This window comes from Pleurodeles waltl, chromosome 5 (genome assembly GCF_031143425.1).
Source record: "Pleurodeles waltl isolate 20211129_DDA chromosome 5, aPleWal1.hap1.20221129, whole genome shotgun sequence".
NCBI classification, from domain to species: Eukaryota; Metazoa; Chordata; class Amphibia; order Caudata; family Salamandridae; genus Pleurodeles; species Pleurodeles waltl.
The window spans coordinates 1764995016-1765017347 of record NC_090444.1 but is presented as its reverse complement, the minus strand read 5'-3'; the positions used below and the strand labels follow the sequence as shown (position 1 = coordinate 1765017347).

General features: G+C 43.6%; 1 protein-coding gene across 1 annotated transcript in view; it reads right to left on the bottom strand.

Moving 5' to 3' along the window:
* Nucleotides 1-310: 310 nt before the first annotated feature.
* The window catches only part of ACBD3 (acyl-CoA binding domain containing 3), a 102146-nt gene continuing 80124 nt past the window's right edge, over nucleotides 311-22332 (bottom strand). Inside the window, exons 6-8 of the mRNA XM_069236173.1 lie at nucleotides 18745-18940; nucleotides 13431-13715; nucleotides 311-2589 (exon numbers count right to left, since the gene is read on the bottom strand). Coding sequence (XP_069092274.1) covers nucleotides 2378-2589; nucleotides 13431-13715; nucleotides 18745-18940 — 693 coding nt within the window. The 3' untranslated portion in view covers nucleotides 311-2377. The remainder of the gene's footprint in view (nucleotides 2590-13430; nucleotides 13716-18744; nucleotides 18941-22332) is intronic.

The window sequence follows — 22332 nt, the reverse complement described above, 5'->3', positions numbered from 1 at the left end:
CAGAATTTCAACAGCAAAATTGAATGTGGAAACTCCCAAGCAATCCATTCCGTCAGTTGAATGTTCTATACTTTGATTGTTCAGTATTCCACCTCTGCTGTTCTGCAGAGGTTGTGCTGTTATGGGTTTTGTAACACATTTCCTAGCTTCCCCGCTTCACAGTAAATCATTTACTTTTTGTAAAGTGCTTAAATGTTGCTAGCACCTCTAAGAAATTGATGAATAACCTGGCATAATAGTAGGGTATCTACATTAACATCAACACGTTCAGTTAGCAAAACTGAAAATACAAACGAAAGAAGGAAACACATACAGATAAATGTATTTTAATTAAGATTAAATATATTATTCCAAGATATTTTTCAAATTGCACTTGTACTGCACTAATCAACAGCCAAAGGCAATAAAAAAAGGTGGAAGTGAAAGTTCAGATATCAACACTTGACGAAGAACGGCTGCCATGTAAAGCAACATACTGCTTCTAAGAACATGGATACCTTTACACAAAAGAGTCATTTAACATTTTTGGGACAAGTTGCAAAAAAGGATTGAATAGACATATAAAAAGTGCTTACTTTTTTAGGGTTTATTTTACATACAGTATTTCAATGAAGCGCAGTATGGCTAGAAACCACAGTCTATACATAGTGCGAGATGACAGTCTTATAGGTGGTTATGGTTGATTCAGCACTGCTAACTAGCTTAAGCTACAAGCAAGTATGCAATGGTGGAGCTGAATACGAAACCATACGGTCCAGTACTGTTTAGAAGTATGTTAAATGACTCCATAGGCCCAAGAACAAAAGTATAGTAATTATGTACATGACAAGTAGAAAACAACAAAACCAGCCTTAATAAAAATGACAACTAAAAATACCCCGCCCTGTATTTTACCCATTACATCAGAAATGTACACACCCTAGCCAATCTGTGGTGAATGCAAGAAGACACGTTTATACAGATGGACAAAAGAGAATTAAATTAAACAATTCCAACTTGAAAGTACATTACCATATTTGATGCAGGTATAGATTAATAGTGTGTTGCTGGAAAGTTACTGTTGGGGCAAAGTTACAGAATTAAACTTAAACATGCTTCCTACTGGACTCAACCAATGAAATTGCTTAATGTAGTTTGTAAGCATGCTTCCTCCGCTGCTTTTGCAAGGCTCTCGCCAGATCAGTCATTTCTCTCTGGCCCACACAATTCACATTAATTGCTTCTTTTATGATCAAAACAGAAAACATCTACCTATATTGGTGCGATGTTTAACGTGTAAAGTCTCTAGCACACACAAAGAAAAAAAAGTTGTCCTTTTTTGATCAACAAACATGCAACAACAGATGCGATGGCAGTGTGCGCGCATGGGACTTGCCAGTTGTGGAAGGTCAACTGTACTGTTCCTGGCAATCAATTTAAAATACAATTTTGTGTGCAACAGTAAGCCCCAATGATTTTATGGAATTCATTTCTTGTTTTTCAGGTAGTGTGTGCAGATTACAGGTTTGCAAAACTAAACTAAACAGCATTGTTGAGTTCTACAGAAACACAACTTATTACATTTACTTATGCAGATGGTCAAAATAAGCCAATGTCTATTTTTGTGAAACTAAACCTTTAACTATGTCAGTCTTTGAAAATGGTGCAAAGAAGTGGCTGATGGGAGACAAACACAATGCAACCAGACATCCCTATTGCAAACAGGTTCAAGACTAGTTGACAGGCCTTAGTTTTTGATTCGTATTACAGATCTTTCTAACATTTATTAAGTGTGTAGCTCATCGCTCATTTGAAGTAGGCCCCTACTCTCCCTTAACCAGCACAAACAATTTTGCACTGTTTATCGACGACAATGTTTTGCCGTCCACATATGGAAAAAGTCTAGACTGCTCAAATTTAGTTTGCTAGCCTGTAAACCAAGAGGTCTTAATTTATCAATACAGGTTTACATCATTGTTTCCCAACATAAGATAAAGACCTCTTTGCAATAGTTGACCAATCGATATTCTCTAGGAATCGCATCCTAAATAGAAAGACATTTAACGGACATCTGAGAATACTAAAAGCTTCTTTTGCAAAATTCACTGGGTTTAGCCAGTCTCCAGATGGGTCAAAAAAGCTAACTTCTTCACTCTCATAAAAACTTGCTAACCATGCATGCCAACTTATTGACCAACAGTGGACCACGAGCCACATTCTTCGTATTATGGTAAGGCGATAAGGTGTGGGTTTGGACTTAGTTTTGTACTGGCAGTCAGTGACACTGCTGCCAAATACTGCGCAGACTTGAGAAAATACAAAATGGGGTAAACACTGAAGACTGTTCAGAGTGTGCTGTCAGCACATCCCCTGCCCCACCCCAGGCTCATTTATAACTCTATCTTGTGTAATAAACTCTATAGTAGACTGTTTTGGATCTCCATAATGAGTAAGAGTTGTCAAATTTCAGAAGGTACACTCCTCGACCAGGATACTGATGGCTGCCAGCATACACTTCTTCATGACAGTCTCTTCTATACACTGGTACAATCTCGTCGAGATGAGGCTTGTTGGCATTCTTTTTGGCTTTCTCTTCATTGTTAGGGTTGTCTGACAAAACAAAGATAATAATATTTGTTAATAAACATTTAATCTGGAGCATAACAAAAGCAAAAGTAACATCAAATTTGACATTCAGACAAAATAAGCAAAACTGAATTAGTATCGTAATTTTGAACCTTTGATGGTTAAATATTTACATTGCATAATACAGGAACAGAAGAAATGCACTCATCACATGAGTGTTGCTTCAGTGACAGAATACAACAAACATGGTCATCATATTAGCTACAAAATGTTTTCCTAAATAAATGAGTATAACTATTTCCTGTTCAACGGTTTGAAGTTAACAGAAAAAATCCAGATGAAGTTCTGCTCACACAAGAAAATGGCGTTCTCAGTGAGGATTATCAGATCTAAGCAGGCATGATTAAAAGTAAAAGTAGGAAACCTTTTCATAAGGGGTCGTGGAAGACTGTAAAACACCCTAAAATAGGTAGATAAAGTGTAGATGAGATTTAATATTTCCATCACACAGAAATAATCTATTGCAGATACATCAGCTCTTCACGTTCAAAGACAGAGTTAGAAGTTCAACCTCAGGAGACAGGCAACCTGGTGGAATGAAAATAAAAAGCCCACACATGACATGCAAATCCTCCAGCCTTACCCTTGATAAGCCTAGACCACCCATTTATATAGATCATAGTATATTTTGGAAATGATTTAGCTCAGCGCATAACGTGGAGTTGTTTCCCTGAAAGAAAATGTAATAAAGAACATACTATGACCCGGTTTACTTTCACAGATTGGTTATATTGTGAGTTGGTACGGAACATGTTCAGTGATGAGAATGGAGTCAGAAAGTAACAACATGGAAGGAAAGAAGTTTTATCATTGTACAGCAAAAGAACGATTACAGGGCAATGGAGCATGCTCCCTTTGAAAAATAGATACAAGACAAATGTTTTTAAGGTACAGTGGATACAGTCCTTGCATAGGTCAATAATTAGTAGGCCTACTCAGCATCGCTGAATAAAAAGCTTTCAATAAAAAACATTTACAAATATATAACTTGCACGTTTTCTTTGAAATATATGAAATATGTGGCACATGCTGTGAGGGGATTGGAGGAATATAAAAGGATTTTGGTGAAGACCTGGAACTGAGTAAGAAACTGTGGCTGGTCAGGAAAGGTAAACACTATCTTGTGTATCTGTCCACCATCCTAGTCCCCTTGGTTGAGGGCTAGTGTAAAACAGAAAAAACACATTACTTCTATAAATTAGAGTACACTGTTCCAAACTACTCTGGCGTCCTGGGGGAACAGGGGCCTCGGGAGCAAGGGCCCTCAAGCATCACAATGGATTACTAGCATCTTACGCCGTACTGTTCTAGTAGTAAAACTAATAAGTATTTCTAACAAGTATGAAAGCCTGCAACAAGAGTAGGCTGGTGTTGGAGAGAACAGAAAAAATGTTTAAGATTGGTTATTCATCACACAAAACATCATCTCTTTAACCAGTATAAGGTGGGTGAAGACCAAGATTAAAAAATGGGTGAAAGTTCCCGATGATGATGCTAGTCATCCATTGTGATGCTTGAGGGCCCTTGCTCCCGAGGCCCCTGGTCCCCCAGGACGCCAGAGTAGTTTGGAAGAGTGTACTCTAATTTATAGGATTACATATGGGAGACTGTACACTGGACCATATAACCTCCCGGTCCCTCCAACCCCCCTGGTTTGATTTAGAAACAGATTACTTATCTGTAAACTGAGGTTCTTCAGTACTAATATCTTTTATAGGTTCATGTGCTTGAATCTTCCCTGTTGTCATGGTGGGAGTCCCACGGTAACAGTAATAAAAGCAGTGCTAGAGCATTAGCATTATATTTAATTGAAAAAACAATAGCAGTTAGTAGCCTATTCACACTGATTTAATGTACACAAACTTCAGCCAATCAGAGCAGAGACTCTGAAGCACTCTTCCCTGCAGAACCACCATACCTCAGATTTTGAGCACAAGTGTAAATAAAGTCATAATGGTATACAAGTGATAAGCCTGAGTGGTGACGAGGGAGGGTCGCATGTGAATCTATTAAAGATATCAATACTGGAGAACCACAGTGTACAGGTAAGTAACTTGTTTCTTCTCCAGTACTGTATCTTTTATAGATTCACATGCTTGAATCAGACTAGTCAGCAGTACCTCAAGAATAATGGTGGTGGGGTAGGCAAACCATTCCACCATGAGACACAAACTTAAATTCCATTAGTTAAACAGAGATTGTAAATTGTAACAATTCAAGAAAATCACAGTACAGTATGAAGGAACGATAATAATAATACACTTTAATCTGGTAAAAAAAAAAAATGTTTTACTTGTCCATGGGACAGGTTGCTTTATAAATCTTCTTGTCCTATAAAAAAAATAAAAAAACACTTGTCCCTGTGGAGTCACATAGTGCAGCAACATATTTTGGTAGCATTTTCATTATATAGAGGATCTGATAATAGCCACTATGGTTATGCCAGGGCTCATACTATAGTACATTTTGAATACTAGCAATTCCCTTATTTTGTCATCTTTTCGCAGATCTGCCTACTGGGGCTGGAGATAACAGAAAGCAATAGTTCCAGTTTTGGAATTCCCTTTTGAGTGTGTGCAAACCTAACATGAGTGTTCTCTGGGTTTTTGACAGCTCTTTTGTAATCTTTTCTCATACAGAGAAAGGTTGGACATTTACTCCTGCCAAGGGCAGAAGCAAAACTGCAAAACTTCTTCCAGGGTGGGGGACAAAAGTGGTTAGAGGAAAGAACTTGTAAATGTTCAATAGATTTTCGCATGCGCAAGTCTACACATGTATATTTGCTTGTGGTAAAATGCAGTTCATAAAACTTTCCTAGGAGTACAATGTCCTGGCCTTACATCTGTAAATTCTAGTGAATTCATGGAGGGTGTAAATCCGCACTAATGCAAGGACATATACTCTGGGTGCTGTTTTGTGACTTTCTTTAAGAATTGGCCCCTAATTAGGTCTGGTGTTAACCAAGACTTTTTGTTTTTACTAAAATTGTATCTCTCTCTGTATCTATCAGTGGGCATCCTGCTTTTTTAATTTTTTTTAAGTGTATTAGAGCACAAAGTAATTTTGTTCAGTGCCAGAAACTACTGTCAAAACGTGGGCTGTTTGAGATAAAAAAAAATAGTGTTGCTTTTTGCCAATGTTTGTTATAATGTTTAGGGCCTGGAAGCTCCCACAACAATAATGGTTTAGAAAAATCATGCCAAAACAAGACAAACATTGACAAAGCCAAAAGGTCGACCACTAATGTCAACCTATTGGCTTTATCAATGCTTGTTTATTTTCATGCTTCCCATATTCTTGTTGAAACTGATTACACTGACTTTCCATTAGGAATATTTATTGGAAAAACTAGCATGCATCAATACATTTTACTAAATGATGGTTCAAAGAAATATCACCTAACATATCACAGTAGTTTAGCAAAACCACTTTTTTCAGAAGCATTGTTTAGAACATTTTATTTTGAAAGCAAATAATTATCAGTCTTAATTTCAGGTTTCTGTACATATTTGCATCTAATTAAAGAGCATTCTGGGAGCATTATACATAGGTTGATATTCTTAAACTTTGCAAACGTGCGTACACGTTTTTATACTGGAACCACTGTCAACAGTGCAGTCCAAGCTTACATTTCCTTAGACCGTACACCCTAAAAATAAAGGCTTTTTATTAATGAACCATAAATACAAGTTCGAACACCATTAACATACGGACACAAATATTATCCTAACTGCGGTACCATTCTCTGATCCATAATACAGTGTAAACTGGCTACTAAAGGGTTTGTGTGGTAAGCTGTAGGGGCTACTTGTCCCTAGGACAAAATAAATATGAAAACGTGTTGTCCTTGACCGCAAACAGTGTGTCCTGGGCGTCAGACTACAGAAATTCCACACCCTGATATATGTAGTTATAGTTAGGACCTAGTATCCATAAGCAGAGCGTTTTTTGTTTTGCCAATAACTTTGGTGCCGCTTGACGAATCGTCATGAAATTTTCAAAACATATACTTTGGTCAGTTCAGTTGCTATCTTTAAAGTTTCAGGTCAAGCGGGGCCCAAGAAAAAGGGGGTTCCAAAAAACATTTCCCCGTTCATTTTTCAATAGGGCCTTTAGTCACACCTACAGCCCAAACAGCTGAACAGAATTATACCAAATTTGGCACAAACCTAGATCCTGTTGTGCAGATTACACTTTTTGTAGTTTGGTGCAAATCAGTAGGTTTTGGAATCATTCAAGGCCAAAAAATATAGCTATCTAGGGAAGCAGATCCTCTGTGAATCCACAGCAGAACAATCTGCGGATTCACGCACCATAGGAAGAATCTCATTGGCTGGCCGCAACCTGAGAGGCTTTCTCTCCTTTAATTTACGCTTGTACTTTAAATTGTGTAACAGCAGTTTTTCAACTTGGCAACAGCAGACTGGTACTTCGATTGCAAAGTCGCATCAGCCTGCAAATGAACAGTCCGACCTTGCCAGCAGCAGACAGAACCAGGAAGACCTCAATGCCATGGCTAAGATTGCGAAAAGTGCAATACTATAAAGAATGGATTGAATGACATGCCTTGGAGATGAGATTGGTGCATAAACATCGACCACACTGGTTCTCAAACCCTTACTCTCCTCTCCTTAACAGAAAAAGGAAGAAAAAAACAACAATCCACTCCTGGCCCATCTAGCAGAATTTGTGTATAATGTAAAGATGAGGATCCTGAACACTAAAATGATGCTAAGATGAGTCCACGGGGACAGGATCAGAATTCAGTAGGATCAGTCCCTGTAGGATAGAAGATTTCACTTTGGAAAAAATCTGTGTGTGACAAAGAACCTCTTAAAATAGGAAAGCCAGTCCATACGTTTTTATAGGGTACTTAGTGAGCCAGGAGCGCCCAGATTTGTGGTATCTTATAGTTTCCACCAAGCAATGATCAACCCTGTCCACTGCAGGAGCGGGAGATTTTTGTGAGCAGTACCCCTCCATGAAGTGAGGTGGCATTGATGGGCTCCGCGTGCGTCGTCCGCGTGGTCTGTGCTGGAAGTGACATTGCAGTACATATATAGGTGCATCCCAGGCGCGCTGAAGTCAGTTACTTTTCACAAATTGGCACGCCTGAAGCGTGGAGCCAAAGATATGGAGGTCACCAATGCAGGTCTTTTGCAGTTCCCTCCGAGTTCTGGACCATGTCAGAGATGTTCTCCTGATGCTGTGCCCACTGGAAGTTCCCACTGTACAGCCAGCATATGCCAGCAGGCATGTGTCACTGGCAGGATGTAGGAGACCCAGCAGATGCAGAGGGTGAAACATCAGTATCATATCCTGGGTATCTTGGACTCACTGCTCAGGAGGATATGCCCGAAACTGCACCATGTCCTGAACAGCTCTGAGGAAAGGGAGAACCTGAGAGAGAGTTAGATGTGACTTTGGCATGTTGATAGTGAACCCCAGCGAATGCAGGTCTGCCGTAGTTTGGAGGTGGGAGACAACAGCCGGGGGAGATCTCACCTTTAACAGTCTACCACCAAGATAGGGGAAGACTGGCACCCCTGATCTCCGCCGATGAGCTGAGACCACCGCAATCACCTTGGTGAGCTCCTGAGGGGCACTGGTAAGGCCAAAGGGAAGCATAGTGATCTGAAAGTGCTTGTGGCCTACAGTAAACTGCAGGTAACTTCTGTGGGCAGGTAGGACGGGAAAGTGGAAATATGCATCCTACAAGTCCAGCGCTACCATCCAGTCTTCTCGATTCAGGGCAGACAAGACCTAAGCCAATGTGAGCATTTTGCATTTCTGTTTCTTGAGGAAGAGGTTGAAGGTTCGGAGATGTAAATAGGGCGAAGGCCGTTGGCCTTCTTTGGAACCAGAAAGTAGTGGTAACATAACCCTTTCTATAGCTCCCTTGGCCAAGGGAGCTGCAACTTCTTTGTGGAGAAGGGACAGATGATCCTCCGTCAGCAAGTCGTAAGATGGAGGCATGCAAGAACAAGTAGGCTTGACGAGGGTGGGGGGCAGAGTGGGTGTAGCCCCTTCGGACAATCTGCAACATCCACTTGTCTGATGTTATGGACTGCCAGTGGGGCAGATGATGGCAAATCCTGCCCCCACCTGGGTGGCCATGATTGTAAAGGGGCAGATTAAGAAGGCTTGGAGGCTGCAGCTGCAAGGGAAGGAGGGGTTGGGGTATGGGGGAAGCTGACTGACCAAACCACTGGCTACCTTACCCACAAGGCTTGTGGGTACCACACCCTCAGCGACGCAAAGGCTGGGAAGCATGCACAGCTCTGTAGCTGGGAGGGAACTGGCACAGCTGGAAGCCCCTACCATAGCCACGAAAGAAGCAAAAGGCAGATTGAGGGATGACGGGCCGACCGAGAGGCCCAAGGACATGCCTGAGAGTCTTTAAAGCAATCCAGTGCTGAATATGCCTGGTCTCCGAAGTAACAGGAGCCATCGAAGAGCATGTCTATAAGGAAAGTTTAGACATCCCCTGAAATGCCAGATGCCCTCAACCAGGTGCGGCGCCTCATGGCCACCGTCCATTAAACTGCTCTGCCCGGTGAGTCGGTAGTATCAAGTCTACAACGTATTGTGAAATGTGCTGCATCCCTCCCATCGGAAACAGCCTGAGAGTGTAGCCTGGGCCTCCCCCAAGACCTGCAGCAGCACTTGTCCCACAGAGTAACTGCCCAAAAGGCATGCAGTGTACACAGACCGCAATGCAAGGCTGGCTGAAGAAAACAAATTCTTCCCCTGTGTTGGGTTTGGACCAAGTCCCTAAGAGGATGTCAATAAGGGCATCATTGAACAGAAGTAGAGTTTCTGGACTGTCACCGAGGGCAACTGAAGTCAAAGAGCTCAGTGACCTTCCGCACCACCATCGCATATGAAGCTCCCTCCTCTGTAGCCACAGTAGGGAGAGAAAGTAGACCAGTACCTAGAGACATATTCAGTTCACTGGCTTCATCCAGGTCGTCACACTGGTCTATAGATGGGTCTTCTGTAGGATCCAGCGACCCCTCACATTCCTCCCCAAGCCTAGCCCAAGGGAATAGGGCTCAGGCTCTGATCTAGGGGTTTCGGCTCACGTCTGATGTGGCTATGATCAATGCCCCTCCAGCTCAGTGTCAGAGATCACAATGGGGATGCAGGAAGATTCTTCTGTACTAGGCTTCAAGACTTCATATAATCTTACAACGTACTCATTTCTTCTGTACGTTTGTCCTGCGTTCGGTTTGATTACTTGTAAATGCAAGTTTGTTAATTCTACCTCTCATACTTCCACCTCGTCCCTATCTATTCATGTAGGAGTGCTGAGGTTCCATTTTCTTTTTCATGAGACTTAAATACTTAAGATGAAGTTATTGACCAGAGAATGCTAATGGTAGAAATTAGAACAATTTCCAGACTTATTTGCAGTATTCTATTTATACTTGATGTTACAGTGCAATAACATGCTAATACTCTCTATGGTATTCTGACAAGAGAATTAACACTAAACTGAAGGTGTTCGGGATAACTCCAGGATTAATATTTTAATATAAACAGCTTTTTAGCTCACTTAGTTGCTCCTGTGAATTAACGGCACCATCCCTCTTGAACAAGGTCTTAAAAAAGGATACATGCTGGCCCCTATTTTTTAAAAATTATTTTACATGATCTTCCTACCGCTCTACTAGTCCCAAACCACTCTTCCATGGTTGGCTTAACATCTGTAACAGTTCTGCTGTATGGTGACCATCAAGTTACCCTTTAAAGGGCCAAAGTAGGCTTAAAGCACCAATCAGATCTGTTGTCTGATTATTGCCGCCCGCCAAGGTTGTACGGCCAAGCAGCATCCAATGCGGCCGCACTCCCTTCGGCCCCATTTTGACATCCCTGCTGGGCGGAAACAGAGTTTCGGCCCAGCGGGGATGTCAGCCTCAACAGGGGAGCCGGCGGTGTTGCGGCCGTGCGACGGGTGCAGCTGCACCCATCGCGCTTTTCACTGTCTGCTATGCAGACAGTGAAAAGCAGTGTGGGGCTGTGCCTGGGGGCCCCTGTGCTGCCCATGCCAAGCACATGGGCAGTGCAGGGGCCCCGCAACTCCCCTTCCCGTCAGCCTTTTCTTAGTGGTCTCTACCGCCATGGACAGGCTGGCCGGAAGGGGACTCGTAATCCCCTGGGCAGCGCTGCCCTGGAGGATTAAAACCGCAGGGACAACCATGGCGGTAAACCAGCCAGCCTGTTGGCGGTACAATCGCCAAAACAGCCCTGGCGGTTTTTGACCGCCAGGGATGTAATGAGGCCCATAGTCTTAACATACAGACAATGGAATCCTTTATTATAGAATGCATAGTAACTGGTAACTAGGTGGTGAGAAGGTAGAAACATTACTGAAATAGAAGTATGTGGGTGTTATCTTTTCGAGATCTCTCACATAGAAGCTGCACACAGGGACGCAATGTGGAGTAAAGTATTAACAAGCTCTGTCAACCCCAATAAAGTTTAACACACTTTACTGTGAATACTCAGTGGCTTCACTTCTGACAGTCTAAAGCAAAAATAGTCTTCGCTGTTATATGGCTATCCTGTGACAACTTTCCATTCAAATTATACATTTGTTAAGTTTATGGGGAACCTGTAAAAAGAGTCTTTGGCATCCCCTTTTCCTCTTTCCCTGTTACACAAGCACTGCATGTAGAATTAAGATTGCAATCATTTAATGAAATGGTCAAACTCAATCTATTTTCCTTTTTAGGTCGAGCCTAGGCGGCGAGCATGCGCAGTCTCTCGACATGTTGTAATCTACTTCTGTGGGCTTTCACCAGGCCCATCACTTTCATTCTTTCCTTGGCCTCCCTTTCAAAATTCCTTTGGTAAATTCTTTACTTTTGTCCTGCATTTCGGCTTTTTTGTTCCCGTCCTGGAGACTGACCCTGTTACATGGATTATTGCACGATTGTCCATATAGGTTAGTGTGGGAATACAACTTTTTTCTTTTGGCTCTAGCGTCGTGCTCTGTGGAGGTATGTTGTTTCTTCCTCTGGCATCTCATGGTTTCTTCGCGATGTCAGGGCATGACAAAGGCTGCAAGCTGAAGGGGGATTCTTTTGTATTTATTTATATAGTGTGAACTTGACCGGAAGATTGGAGGCTTTACATGAGCACCGGTTAAATTTGCAGCCCCATTCCTAAATTCTTCCCAAGTTTAGCAGTTGAAAAATATAGAAACTGGTGCCTTTCAATTAGAAAACATACGTGGGAAACACTCAACGCGCATTTCCCAGGCACAGCTCTAGAGCTGATACTACAATATTCATTGCACTCAGGAAACTCTCCCCATAATGCTTTGCGTGGCATTCCTTTTACAACACATTTTTGCCCATATCTCACCTGTGGTGGCCATAGGTCAATGAGACCACCACCAAAACGTTCAGCACGACAAGCTCATTTTCTGTGTCCCTACATTAGGGTAGGGGAGGGGGGAGGGGAGGGGTAGGGAATAGGGGCAAAATCATAATCTCTCTCACCATTCATTGTCTTTTTAAGCTCTCCCATGGCTGGAGCTTTTGCTTTACAGTTGGGAGTAGTTTGTGTTCTCAGGGCCTTGTTTGTAAGAATATTCTAACGGGCCTGAAAATGTGTAATGCATTATGCTCTCTAGGGTCTGAATAATGCCATCTGGGGGCTGATTATATGGTTACAAGACCATGTTTCTTCCAAATACTGTTTTTACTGTGGTGCCCACTAGAGGAAGTTCTGACCATTACAGTCTAATGTCAAGAGTATGTAGGAATGCACAGCAGTTTATTTCTGATAAAGGTTTAATGTGCTGCATGGCTGAATACTGATAAAGTCCCAAAGGCGACACCTATTGGCTATGCCAATGCTTATTTTAATTTGGCTAGGGACGGTCTAAACATTCTGCAGAGCATGTTGTATGAACCTTTATAATGATAACTGTCAGTGGACTTATAGCGTAAAAGAATCTTGGAGGTAGTAACCGAACTGCACCCAAATTCGGATTTGAATTTATTACAAAATTTCCTTTGTGTAAATAAATCTCAACCAAAGAAAACTGTTGTTTATTTGATATAGACTAAGTTTTAAACTAAAATCATCAGAGATGTGCTCAAAGAGCAAAAATGTTTAGGAGCTTTGTGATATATTAGTCCCAGATCCTTGGCTTAAAAATATGCAACTTAGAATGCATATAGGTATACCTGTTTTGCATTTGAGCACTGCAAGAGGTTCTCACGAGACGTTTAAGCAGTGTGAAGTTTTTCTTCAGATACAGAGCTCATTTGACTCCTAGTTTACGCTTTTGCCCTAATTATTTGCAACTCTGTCGAATGTATCTGTGACCAACCACTATTTAAAACAAATTTCATTACAACTGCTACAGCAGCAATGGATTTGCTCTGAGTGGGGCAAATATGGCACCAGTACTGGCCTTGTATTTGACAAAAATGCCAACTGGTGTGAATAAATAGATGAATATGGGAAATATTTGTATGCAATATTATTGTTTGTTTTAAATGTATTTGTATTTAGATGTTTCTGTTTAAGAAACTTTAATATAATTTAGACAGGCTTGCTCTAATTCATGAGTACTGTCAAACCTGTACATCTTTTTACTGCTACAGTTAAAGCTAATCTAGTTTTTGTTTATGGTAATTTCATTGAAAAACACAAGTCTATCATTAGCTTGAAAAAGAATATAATTTCCATAACTCAAACGATATCAGCCATCTTTGTGATAATAGCAACTTTACAAATGGGTTCTAAAATTAGTTTTTGATAAATAGAAAAGAATAACACAATACCTTCATCATCTTCTTCATCCTCACTTGATTCACTGACATGCACACTGACTGCTGAGTTAGGGGAGTCTGTCCATTCAAAATATACCCCAAAACCAATGTCATAACTGTCTGTAGCAAACTCCCAAAAGAGGTAGGAGCCCTCCTCGTGGGTTGGAACGCGGACTGTCACCACCTCGCCTCGGCCCACTGTGATCACAGAGTCTGCATCCTGTCGAATCTTCTCTTTGAAGTCTTTGATTTGTGGTCGGGTCCACATGGATGGAGCTGCAATAACTGGTACGGATTCTATTGAAGAGAGAAATGATAAATATGAATGCATTACTGGAAAGAAAATACTCTTCAATAATCCATAGGCACTGGAATAATAATATTTAATTTTGTTGCTCTTTGAAATATCTAATTAAAGCTATTCAGTGCTACATATATTGTTTTTAACTTAAAGAAAATTACATTTTTGTATGTTAAATTTGCAACCACAGAAATGGACCTGGCTCTAGTCTTATAAAATTATTACAGTACTCATAGTAACAAAGAGCCCTTTCCTTACAAAGCATGTACTTTAAGGACAGAAACAAAGCATGCCCTACATCCTAAAAGAACATCCAGCATGTAAAACCCAATAAGCCAGCCCAGGCCCAGTACTTAATTTCCCTTTAAAAACATGCTTTACTGAACTAGGTTCTGACAGAAGAAACAAAACAGCAGCTAACTGAGAAGCCCAGGGCGTAAGAGTGCTAAATCTACTATAGGAAGTTATTGTTGCCCTTGTGTCTGAGGCTCTTCCGAAGATTTACAAATGTGTCAGTGCAATATGTGGTTTGAGGTATAAATAGTTTGTACTTATCTCAGAACTAATGTAATGCTAAACACATGGTATACAGATTTTGCTTAGCTAATGCCATTCAACACAGATTCTCAACCTTAATGCATACTTTTGATGCTTAGGGTTTTTGAGTTATTACTGATCTAATGAAGCAACTTTCCTATAAAATTTAGATTAGAGATAGGGGAATTGTTAGAGTTGTCTGCTAGACATATATGCACTTTTTTTTATTTCAGCAGTAGATGTATCCCAGCTTTTTAAACACCAGTCAAGATTTCGGTACCACACAGGGCCCATTTCTAGTTATTCGCATCACTGGGGAAGAAGGATGGGTTGCCAGTGAGACTGCAATCTGGTGCAATTGCTTGTTACCTTTTGCCTTGGAACTTTTACAAATTCACATTTCTTTACAAAGAATAAAAACAAGGTATACCTACAGAGGTGGACATAAGGTTTAAACAAACCTGTCTCTTCAGCATGTCTTGACTACTTGTGTCTAATCTCTTGCTTCTCTAATAAGGTTGTAGTGCTTCACAGACATGCAGCATCCTTGAAGTCACTGTCTTGAGACTCTTTCAAGTAAGCTTCTTGACTTGTAATACGTAACAATACTGTGGACAATCCGCGCGACATCTCCCTTGGACAAGGGCATACATTTTCTGAGAAAGGGTGCCTTGGCACAAACGGGGTGTTCTTTCCTAACCCGCGTGAATGGTGAGTATGTGCTCTTTGTATGATGGTTCAAAGTGGTTGACACCTAACCCGAAAATCGATGCCTGACAAGTTCAGGAGCTTTTCTTTCTCCAGGACAGAAAAAGCACTCAGTTTATGCAAAGGCACCAGAAGATGTATAGGAGATTTGCATGAATGGGGGGAACAAGGGAACATTCCTAATAACTGCTTACAGGTGGAAGACCACAGCTTTCAAGTGGTGGCTTTGCAGGAAATGTAGGCATCCAATCTGAGGAACTCCAGTGCCTACAGGCAGGGGGATGTGGAAACGTAGGAACCTGCAGTTCGTGTTTGGTATTATGTTGGTTGGATAGTCTTCAGTTTTTGTTTTTTTAATAGCCGACCGGTTTGGTAGATTACTAGAATCTAGGCGCATACAGTTCCAGAGTTGTGTGGCCATCCCCAGATTGATGTGCCTTTGTGAGACTGACTGTTGAATCGGGCTTGCAAAATCAGATTTTCCTAGCTGAATTTTTTTAATTTTATTTGGGAGAGTAGCTTGGAAATACATGTACTGCCAAAGCCAATAGGCCAAGCATAAGACAAGAGAGAACAAGAAAATAAAGGCTCTTCCATGGAGGGCTAAAGAGGAAATAAGTTGTTCCTTGAAATAAAGCAGTTGAAGAATAGGAGTAATTCAGTCACAAGGATGGCAATTAAAATATTCTTGAGGGGAGGAACAAACACAAGAAGGAATAAAAGCTATTGAGTAAGAAGAGATGAAATGAGATTAACAAGAATGTCAATCAATGGGGTAACTCAAAGCCCTTTGTGAATATTAGTACTATACAATAGGTCTCCCACACCAGACACCTAAAGTATCTGTAGGCCAGACCTAAAACCCTGCATGTATTTTGGACCATTCAGTTGCAAGCTCTGAAAAGGATGTGGAGTAGTTTGAACTTTATTCATTGTGCTAGTGGAAGCCAATCAAGTTGTTTGAAAGTCAGAGTGAGGTAAACTGGAGACTTAAGACATATTTTGGTTGCTTGTTTTTGCAGCCTCTGGAGTTTTGACAGCTTTGTCTTTGGGCTCTAGTGTGGACAATATTACAAATGCTGAGTCGCAACAACACAAATCTCCTGGTCAGTTCAATGCAAAGTGGTAATAGTAACAATAGGGGCTACTTCTAGGAAACGTGCTAGAAGATGGTATGTTTATGAGTCATTTAGTGACAAAAATCTCATTTTGAACTTAACTATGTTCCTAGATCCTAGAACATTTAGGATACCACACTCCTAAAAAACAAGTTACTTTGCTTTCACGGAGTCTCTGCAAGAATGTTCACATCACATCTCTTTGATGGTCTTTTACTACTGGAGCTAGAGATGGAAACATCTAGTTTCTGAATGACAATTTGTCACCTCAAGAGTTTCCAACCTTGACTATTTTGGCCTTTAATCCATTCAAAGAAGGGGAGAGAGTCCAGTCCACGCAGGAGTGTCCAGGTGAGGGAGGAGGCAATGCCCACCCGCCTGTGGGTGAAGATCCAGGTTGACGGTGGTGGATGAAGTCCAGCTGCAAAGGAGTCCCTGAAGTCACCTATGAGCTGTCCCTCGCTGGTCACCAGATTGCAGATGGGTCAGTGGTCAGGAGGACCACCAACACATACAAGCAAATGCAACTGGAGCTGTTAGAGATTTGCAGAGCTGAAGAGGACCAGCAAGGTCCTGGGGACTCGACCCTTGGAGGGGAGTCCAGGTTGACCCTCAGAAGACAGGGGAGCCAGAAGAAGCAGTCAGAGCCCCCACGAGGAACCCACTGGTAGCTTGCACAGTAAGTTGCAGTGAAGCCCAGGCAGCACACCTGAAGAGGAGTCCCACGTCGCTGGAGCGGCAGAGAGGAGACTGTCCTTGCAGAGTGCTGGGAATCGGGGCTATGTGGAGCCTGAAGATACCTCGGAGCAGAAGTCATCAAGACTTGGTTGCTGCAACAGTCGTGGAGCACAGGGGTTCTATCTGGACAAGGCAAGGACTCACCATCCTCCAAGTTGAACAGAAGGTAGAGAGGACCCAATGGACCCATCAGAATCACCACCTGTGTTTGAGAATCTTCGCAGGTCCAGAGCACAGCAGATCTCAGCAGCCGGACATCGTTGCCTTAGGGGCCAGCAGATGCAGGAGAGTGGCTCCTTCACTCCAAGAGAGTTTCCTTCTTGCTTCTCTGGTGCAGCAGAAGTCTTGCCAACACCAGAGGAGGTACAGCTGTGGAAGTGTTGCAAGTTGCTGACAGGAGCCATGGAAACAATGTTGCAAGGAGAGGTTGTCTTGGTGTTGTAGTCTTGTTCGGTTTCTGCGAAGTCCAGCAACAGTTCCGGTGGCCAAGAGCAGAGGAGGTTGTTGCAGAGTAGTCCTGGTGGAGTCTTGCATGCCGAATCTGGGGACCCACCTGCAAGGGAGTCCCTAAATAGCCCAAAAAGGGGCTTGGTGACTTAGCAAGGTGACCACCTATCAGAGGAGGTCATTGACGTCATGTGCCTAATCTGACCAGTCAAATGCTTGCAAGGGCCTCTGCCAATCTTGTTTTCAAGATGGCAGAATCAAGAGGCCACCTGGAGGAGCTCTGGGCACCACAACTGGGCTGGTGATGGACAGGGGAGTGGTCACCCCCCCTTACCTTTGTTACTGGGGGGTCCCTGGGCTGGTGCAAACCAGATTATGCAAGGAGGGTACCAAATGTCAACGTCAAAGCAAACCGGTGGTGTGGGGAGGCTACCCCTCCCCAGTCTTGTAACACCTATTTCCAAGGGAGAGGAGGTGGCACCTCATCTCCCACAGGAAATGCTTTCTTCTGCCTCCCCCCGCTTGAAATGGTCAAGCAGCAGGAGGGCAGAATCCTGAGGGACTGCAGCAGCTTGGGCTGCTCGCAGGCTCTGGAAGACTGGTAGGTGCAATACTTGGAGGGTGGGGGAGTCCCCTAAGGATCCCCCCCCCCCCCAGAGTGCATGGAATCATGCCACTAATACTGGCATCAGTACTGGCGTATGATTCCGACATGTTTGATACCAAACACGCAGAGGTTCGGAGTTACCATTATGTAGTACATAGCTAAAATGGCTTCCCCGCATTTACAAAGTCCAATGAATTGGAACTAGAGTATATGGGGGCACATCTGCTGCTCCTGCAGGGGTGCCCACACACACAGGGAGCAGCACCCTGCCCTTAAGGCTGAAAGGGCCTACCATAGGGGTGAATTACACTGACCTGGTGTAGTGCCCTGTAGTGAAAGGGTGCGTGCACCTTTTCACAAAGGCTACAAATGGCAGGCCTGCAGAGACAGTTTGCATGGGCTCCCATGGGTGCCATAATACATGCTGCAGCCCATGAGGGTCCTCTGGTGTACCAGTGCCCTGGCTACCTAAGTACCATATATGAGGGAGTTACAGGAGTACACCAGTATGCCAATTGCGGGGTGTAAAGAGTACCAAGAGAACCAGATTTAGAGGAGAGAGCACAATCACTGGGGTCCTGGTTAGCAGGATTCCGGTGAAAACAGTCTAAACACACTAACAGGCAAGAAGTGGGGGTAACGATGCCAGAAAGAGGGACTTTCCTACAGCTACTGAATAACATCGGACTTGCATCAGCAGATGATCCATTTTAATTATCTGTACAGCAAATGTAGCAATGTAGAGATCAATGGTTTGTGGATGTATAGGAAGAGACAATTAAGAGCATTCCACTAAACACCTTACAGATCATGGAGGACCAACATGATGGAAGCAGTATAGGCAATTTGGCCTAATATTTATAGCTATACCTTTAGGTCCATTCTCCAGGGCTTCTTCCAAGGCGCTGGATTCCAGGTCTCTCTCAGAATTGTCAATGTGTGCATGACTCTGTCCATTTAGCGATGGCTGCTCTGCAGCTGTAACAGCATTTACCTTTGATGCTGTGGTTGACAAAGACCCAGCGGCTGTTGAAGAGACTGATTCCTGTTGTTTCTGTAAGGCTACCTGCAGTATAATAATAAAATATTTAGCCCATTATAACTTTTTAACTTTAAATGTGTTGTAAACATTGTATATAAAACAGTTTATTTCAAAAAGCACAATGTTTCACAACATCAAATGTACATAACATTATTTAAGATCAGAAGGATAAAACAGTTGAAGTCGCACCATTCAGGAAACCAGACCCACGGAAAACAAGCTACTTTGCTTTAACTATGAATTTCTGCAAAAATGTTAACATTACCTCTCTTTAACGGAACTCATCTGTAAGAGGCTGACCTTGTGTGTGGTGGACACCTATGGGTTGGCACCTTATACCAGGTCCAGGCAACCCTTATTAGCAAGTGTTAGTGTCTCGGAAGCCAGGGCGCTCTAGTGGTAGCTGTGGCGAGCAGCCAAGCCTTATCTAGGAGGAGTGTGAAGCACCTGCAATACCACACAGTAACTTAGCACACATGAAAGGAATCACACAGTGTTGCAAAAATAAAGGTACTTCATTATAGTACCACTATACTAGAATTCTATAGGCAATCCTCCCTCTCTGGCAGTAAGTACACACAAAATATACACAGGTAAGAACTAGGAATTAGCATAGGAACATCAAAAATAAGAAATAGCAAGGACCTTATAGGGGGGCCAAACCATATACTAAAATAGTGGAATGCGAGAATGGGTCCCCCACCAGAGGATATTGAGTAGTTAGCCAAGGGCTGGGAGAGTATGGAACCCCCAAGAGGTGATTATTTTGAAGATCCCCAGGAACCAGGAGAGCAGAGTTAAGTTGCCTGGTTGTCCCATACGCTAACCTGGGGACTTAGGATCGGTACAATGCAAGAACAGGACCAGACCAGTGGAACCCAACAGTGGATTCTGGATGAAGAGGACCTGCAAAAGAAGGGGACAGAGTCCAGAGCCTGCAGGAGTGTCCAGGTGGCGTAGGAGGCAATGCCCACCCTTATGTGGGTGAACATCCAGGACAACGGTGATGGTTGAAGGCCAGCTACAGAGTCCAGGGGCTGCAGAGGAGTCCCTGAAGTTGTCTAGGAACTACCCCTTGACGGTCGCCGGATTGCAGACAGGTCAGTGATCAGGAGGACCACCAAAAAGCACAAGCAAATGCAAGTTGGAGCTGAAGCAGATTTGCAGGGCTGGAGAGGACCAGCAGGTTCCTGGGTAGTCGACCCTTGAAGGGGAGTCCAGGTTGACCCTAAAAGACAGGAGAGCCAGTAGAAGCAGTCTGAGCCCCCACAAGCAACCCACTGGCAGCATGCACAGTAAGTTGCAGTGAGGTCCAGGCAGCACACCTGGGGGAGTCCTGCGTCGCTGGAGCAGCAGAGAGGGGACTGTCCTTGCACAGGTAGAGTGCTGGGGGCCTGGGCTACTTGGAGCCTGAAGATCCCTCGGAGAAGGAGTCAGCAATCCTAGGTTGCTGCAACAGTCGTGGTGTACAGGGATTCTGTCCTGGAGGAAGAGGCAAAGGCTTACTGTCTCTCAACTTCGGCAGAAGGCAAAGAGGACCCAGGTGACCCCTCAGAACCACCACCTGCGTTGGAGAATCTTCGCAGATTCAGAGGACAGCAGATCTCAGCAGCTGGACATCGTTGCTTTAGGTGGCTGCAGATGCAGCGGAGTGACTCCTGCACGCCAAGGGAGATTCCTTCTTGCTTCTTTGGTGCAGCTGAAGTCTTGCCGACCCAGAGGATACACAGTGTAGAAATGTTGCAAAGTGGCGACAGGAGCCACGGAAACAATGTTGCAAGGCGAGTTTGTCTCGGTGTTGCAGTCTTCTACAGTTCCTGTGGAGTCCAGCAGCAGTTCCAGTGGCCAGGAGCAGAAGAGGTTGTTGCAGAGAAGTCCTGGTGGAGACTTGCATGCCGAATCCGGGGACCCACCTGCAAGGGAGTCCCTAAATAGCCCAAAAGGGGGCTTGGTCACTTTGCAAGTGGACCATCTATCAGAGGGGGGTCACTGACGTCATCTGCCCACCCTGACCACTCAGATGCTTCGAAGAGCCTCTGCCCATCTTGGTTTCAAGATGGCAGAATCAAGTTGCCACCTGGCGGAGCTCTGGGAACCACAACTGAGGTGGTGATGGACAGGGGAGTGGTCACTCCCCTTTCCTTTGTGCACTTTTGCGCCAGAGCAGGGACACGGGGCCCAGAACTGGTGCAAACCAGATTATGCAAGGAGGGCCCCAGATGTGCCCTTCAAAGCAAGCCGGTGGCGTGGGGAGGCTACCCATCCTAAACACCTATTTGCAAGGGAGAGGAGATTGCACCCCTCTCACATAGAAAATCCTTTGTTCTGCCTTCCCCTACTTGAGCTGGTCAAGCAGCAGGAGGGCAGAATCCTGTCTGAGGGACTGCAGCAGCGTGGGCTGCTCTCAGACCCTGGAAGACTGGTAGGACAAATACTGGGGGGTCCTCCAAGGAGCTCCCAGAGAGAATGGAATCAAGCCATCAATACTGGCATCAATATATTGGGGTATGATTCCAACATGTTTGATACCAAGCCTGCCTAGGTTCAGAGTTACCATTATGTAGCTGGAACATAGGTAGTGACCTTATGGCCAGTACATAGCTAAAATGGCTTCCCCGCAATTAAAAAAGTCCAGGGAATTGGAACTGGAGTTCGTAGGGGCACTTCTGCTCTTGGAGAGGCGCCCACACACACACAGGGACTGTGTTGCACCCTGCCCTTAGGGTTGGAAGGGTCTACCATAGGGTTGACTTACAGAGACCTGGTGTAGTGACTAGCAGTGAAAGGTTGCATGCACCTTTTCACGCAGGCTGCAACTGGCAGGCCTGCAGACACAGTTTGCATGGGCTCCCAAGGGTGGCATAATACATGCTGCAGCCCACAGGGGACCCCAGGTGTACCAATGCCCTTTTTACCCAGGTACCATATACTAGGGACGTACAGGGGTATACCAGTATACCAACTGTTGGGTGTAAATGGTACCAAGACAATGAAATTTAGAGAAGAGAGGACAATCACTGGGGTCCAAGTTAGCTGGATCACAGTGAAAACAGTCTAAGCACACTGTTAACATGCAAAAAGTGAGGGTAACCATGCAAAAAGAGGGACTTTCCTACACCATCACAACCACAAGAGTAGGCTGGACTCTATACTCAAAAGTAATTAAAATGCTGTCTTCAGTCGCCCATTCAAAATAAATTAGCTACATTGGACTATACTACTCCTTAACGTCCATCACTTAAATACCTCAGTGGTCCTTTGCTCACTATGTATGGTTCACTTTTCCCTCATCAAGGATCCAGACATAATAAAGTTGTCAGGAAAAGGACAGGGGAGTCTGAATTATTCACTTGTGTATCCATTAAGGAGCCACAGTAACTGAGAAGGAAAATGTTACTTATCCAGTAGACATCTGT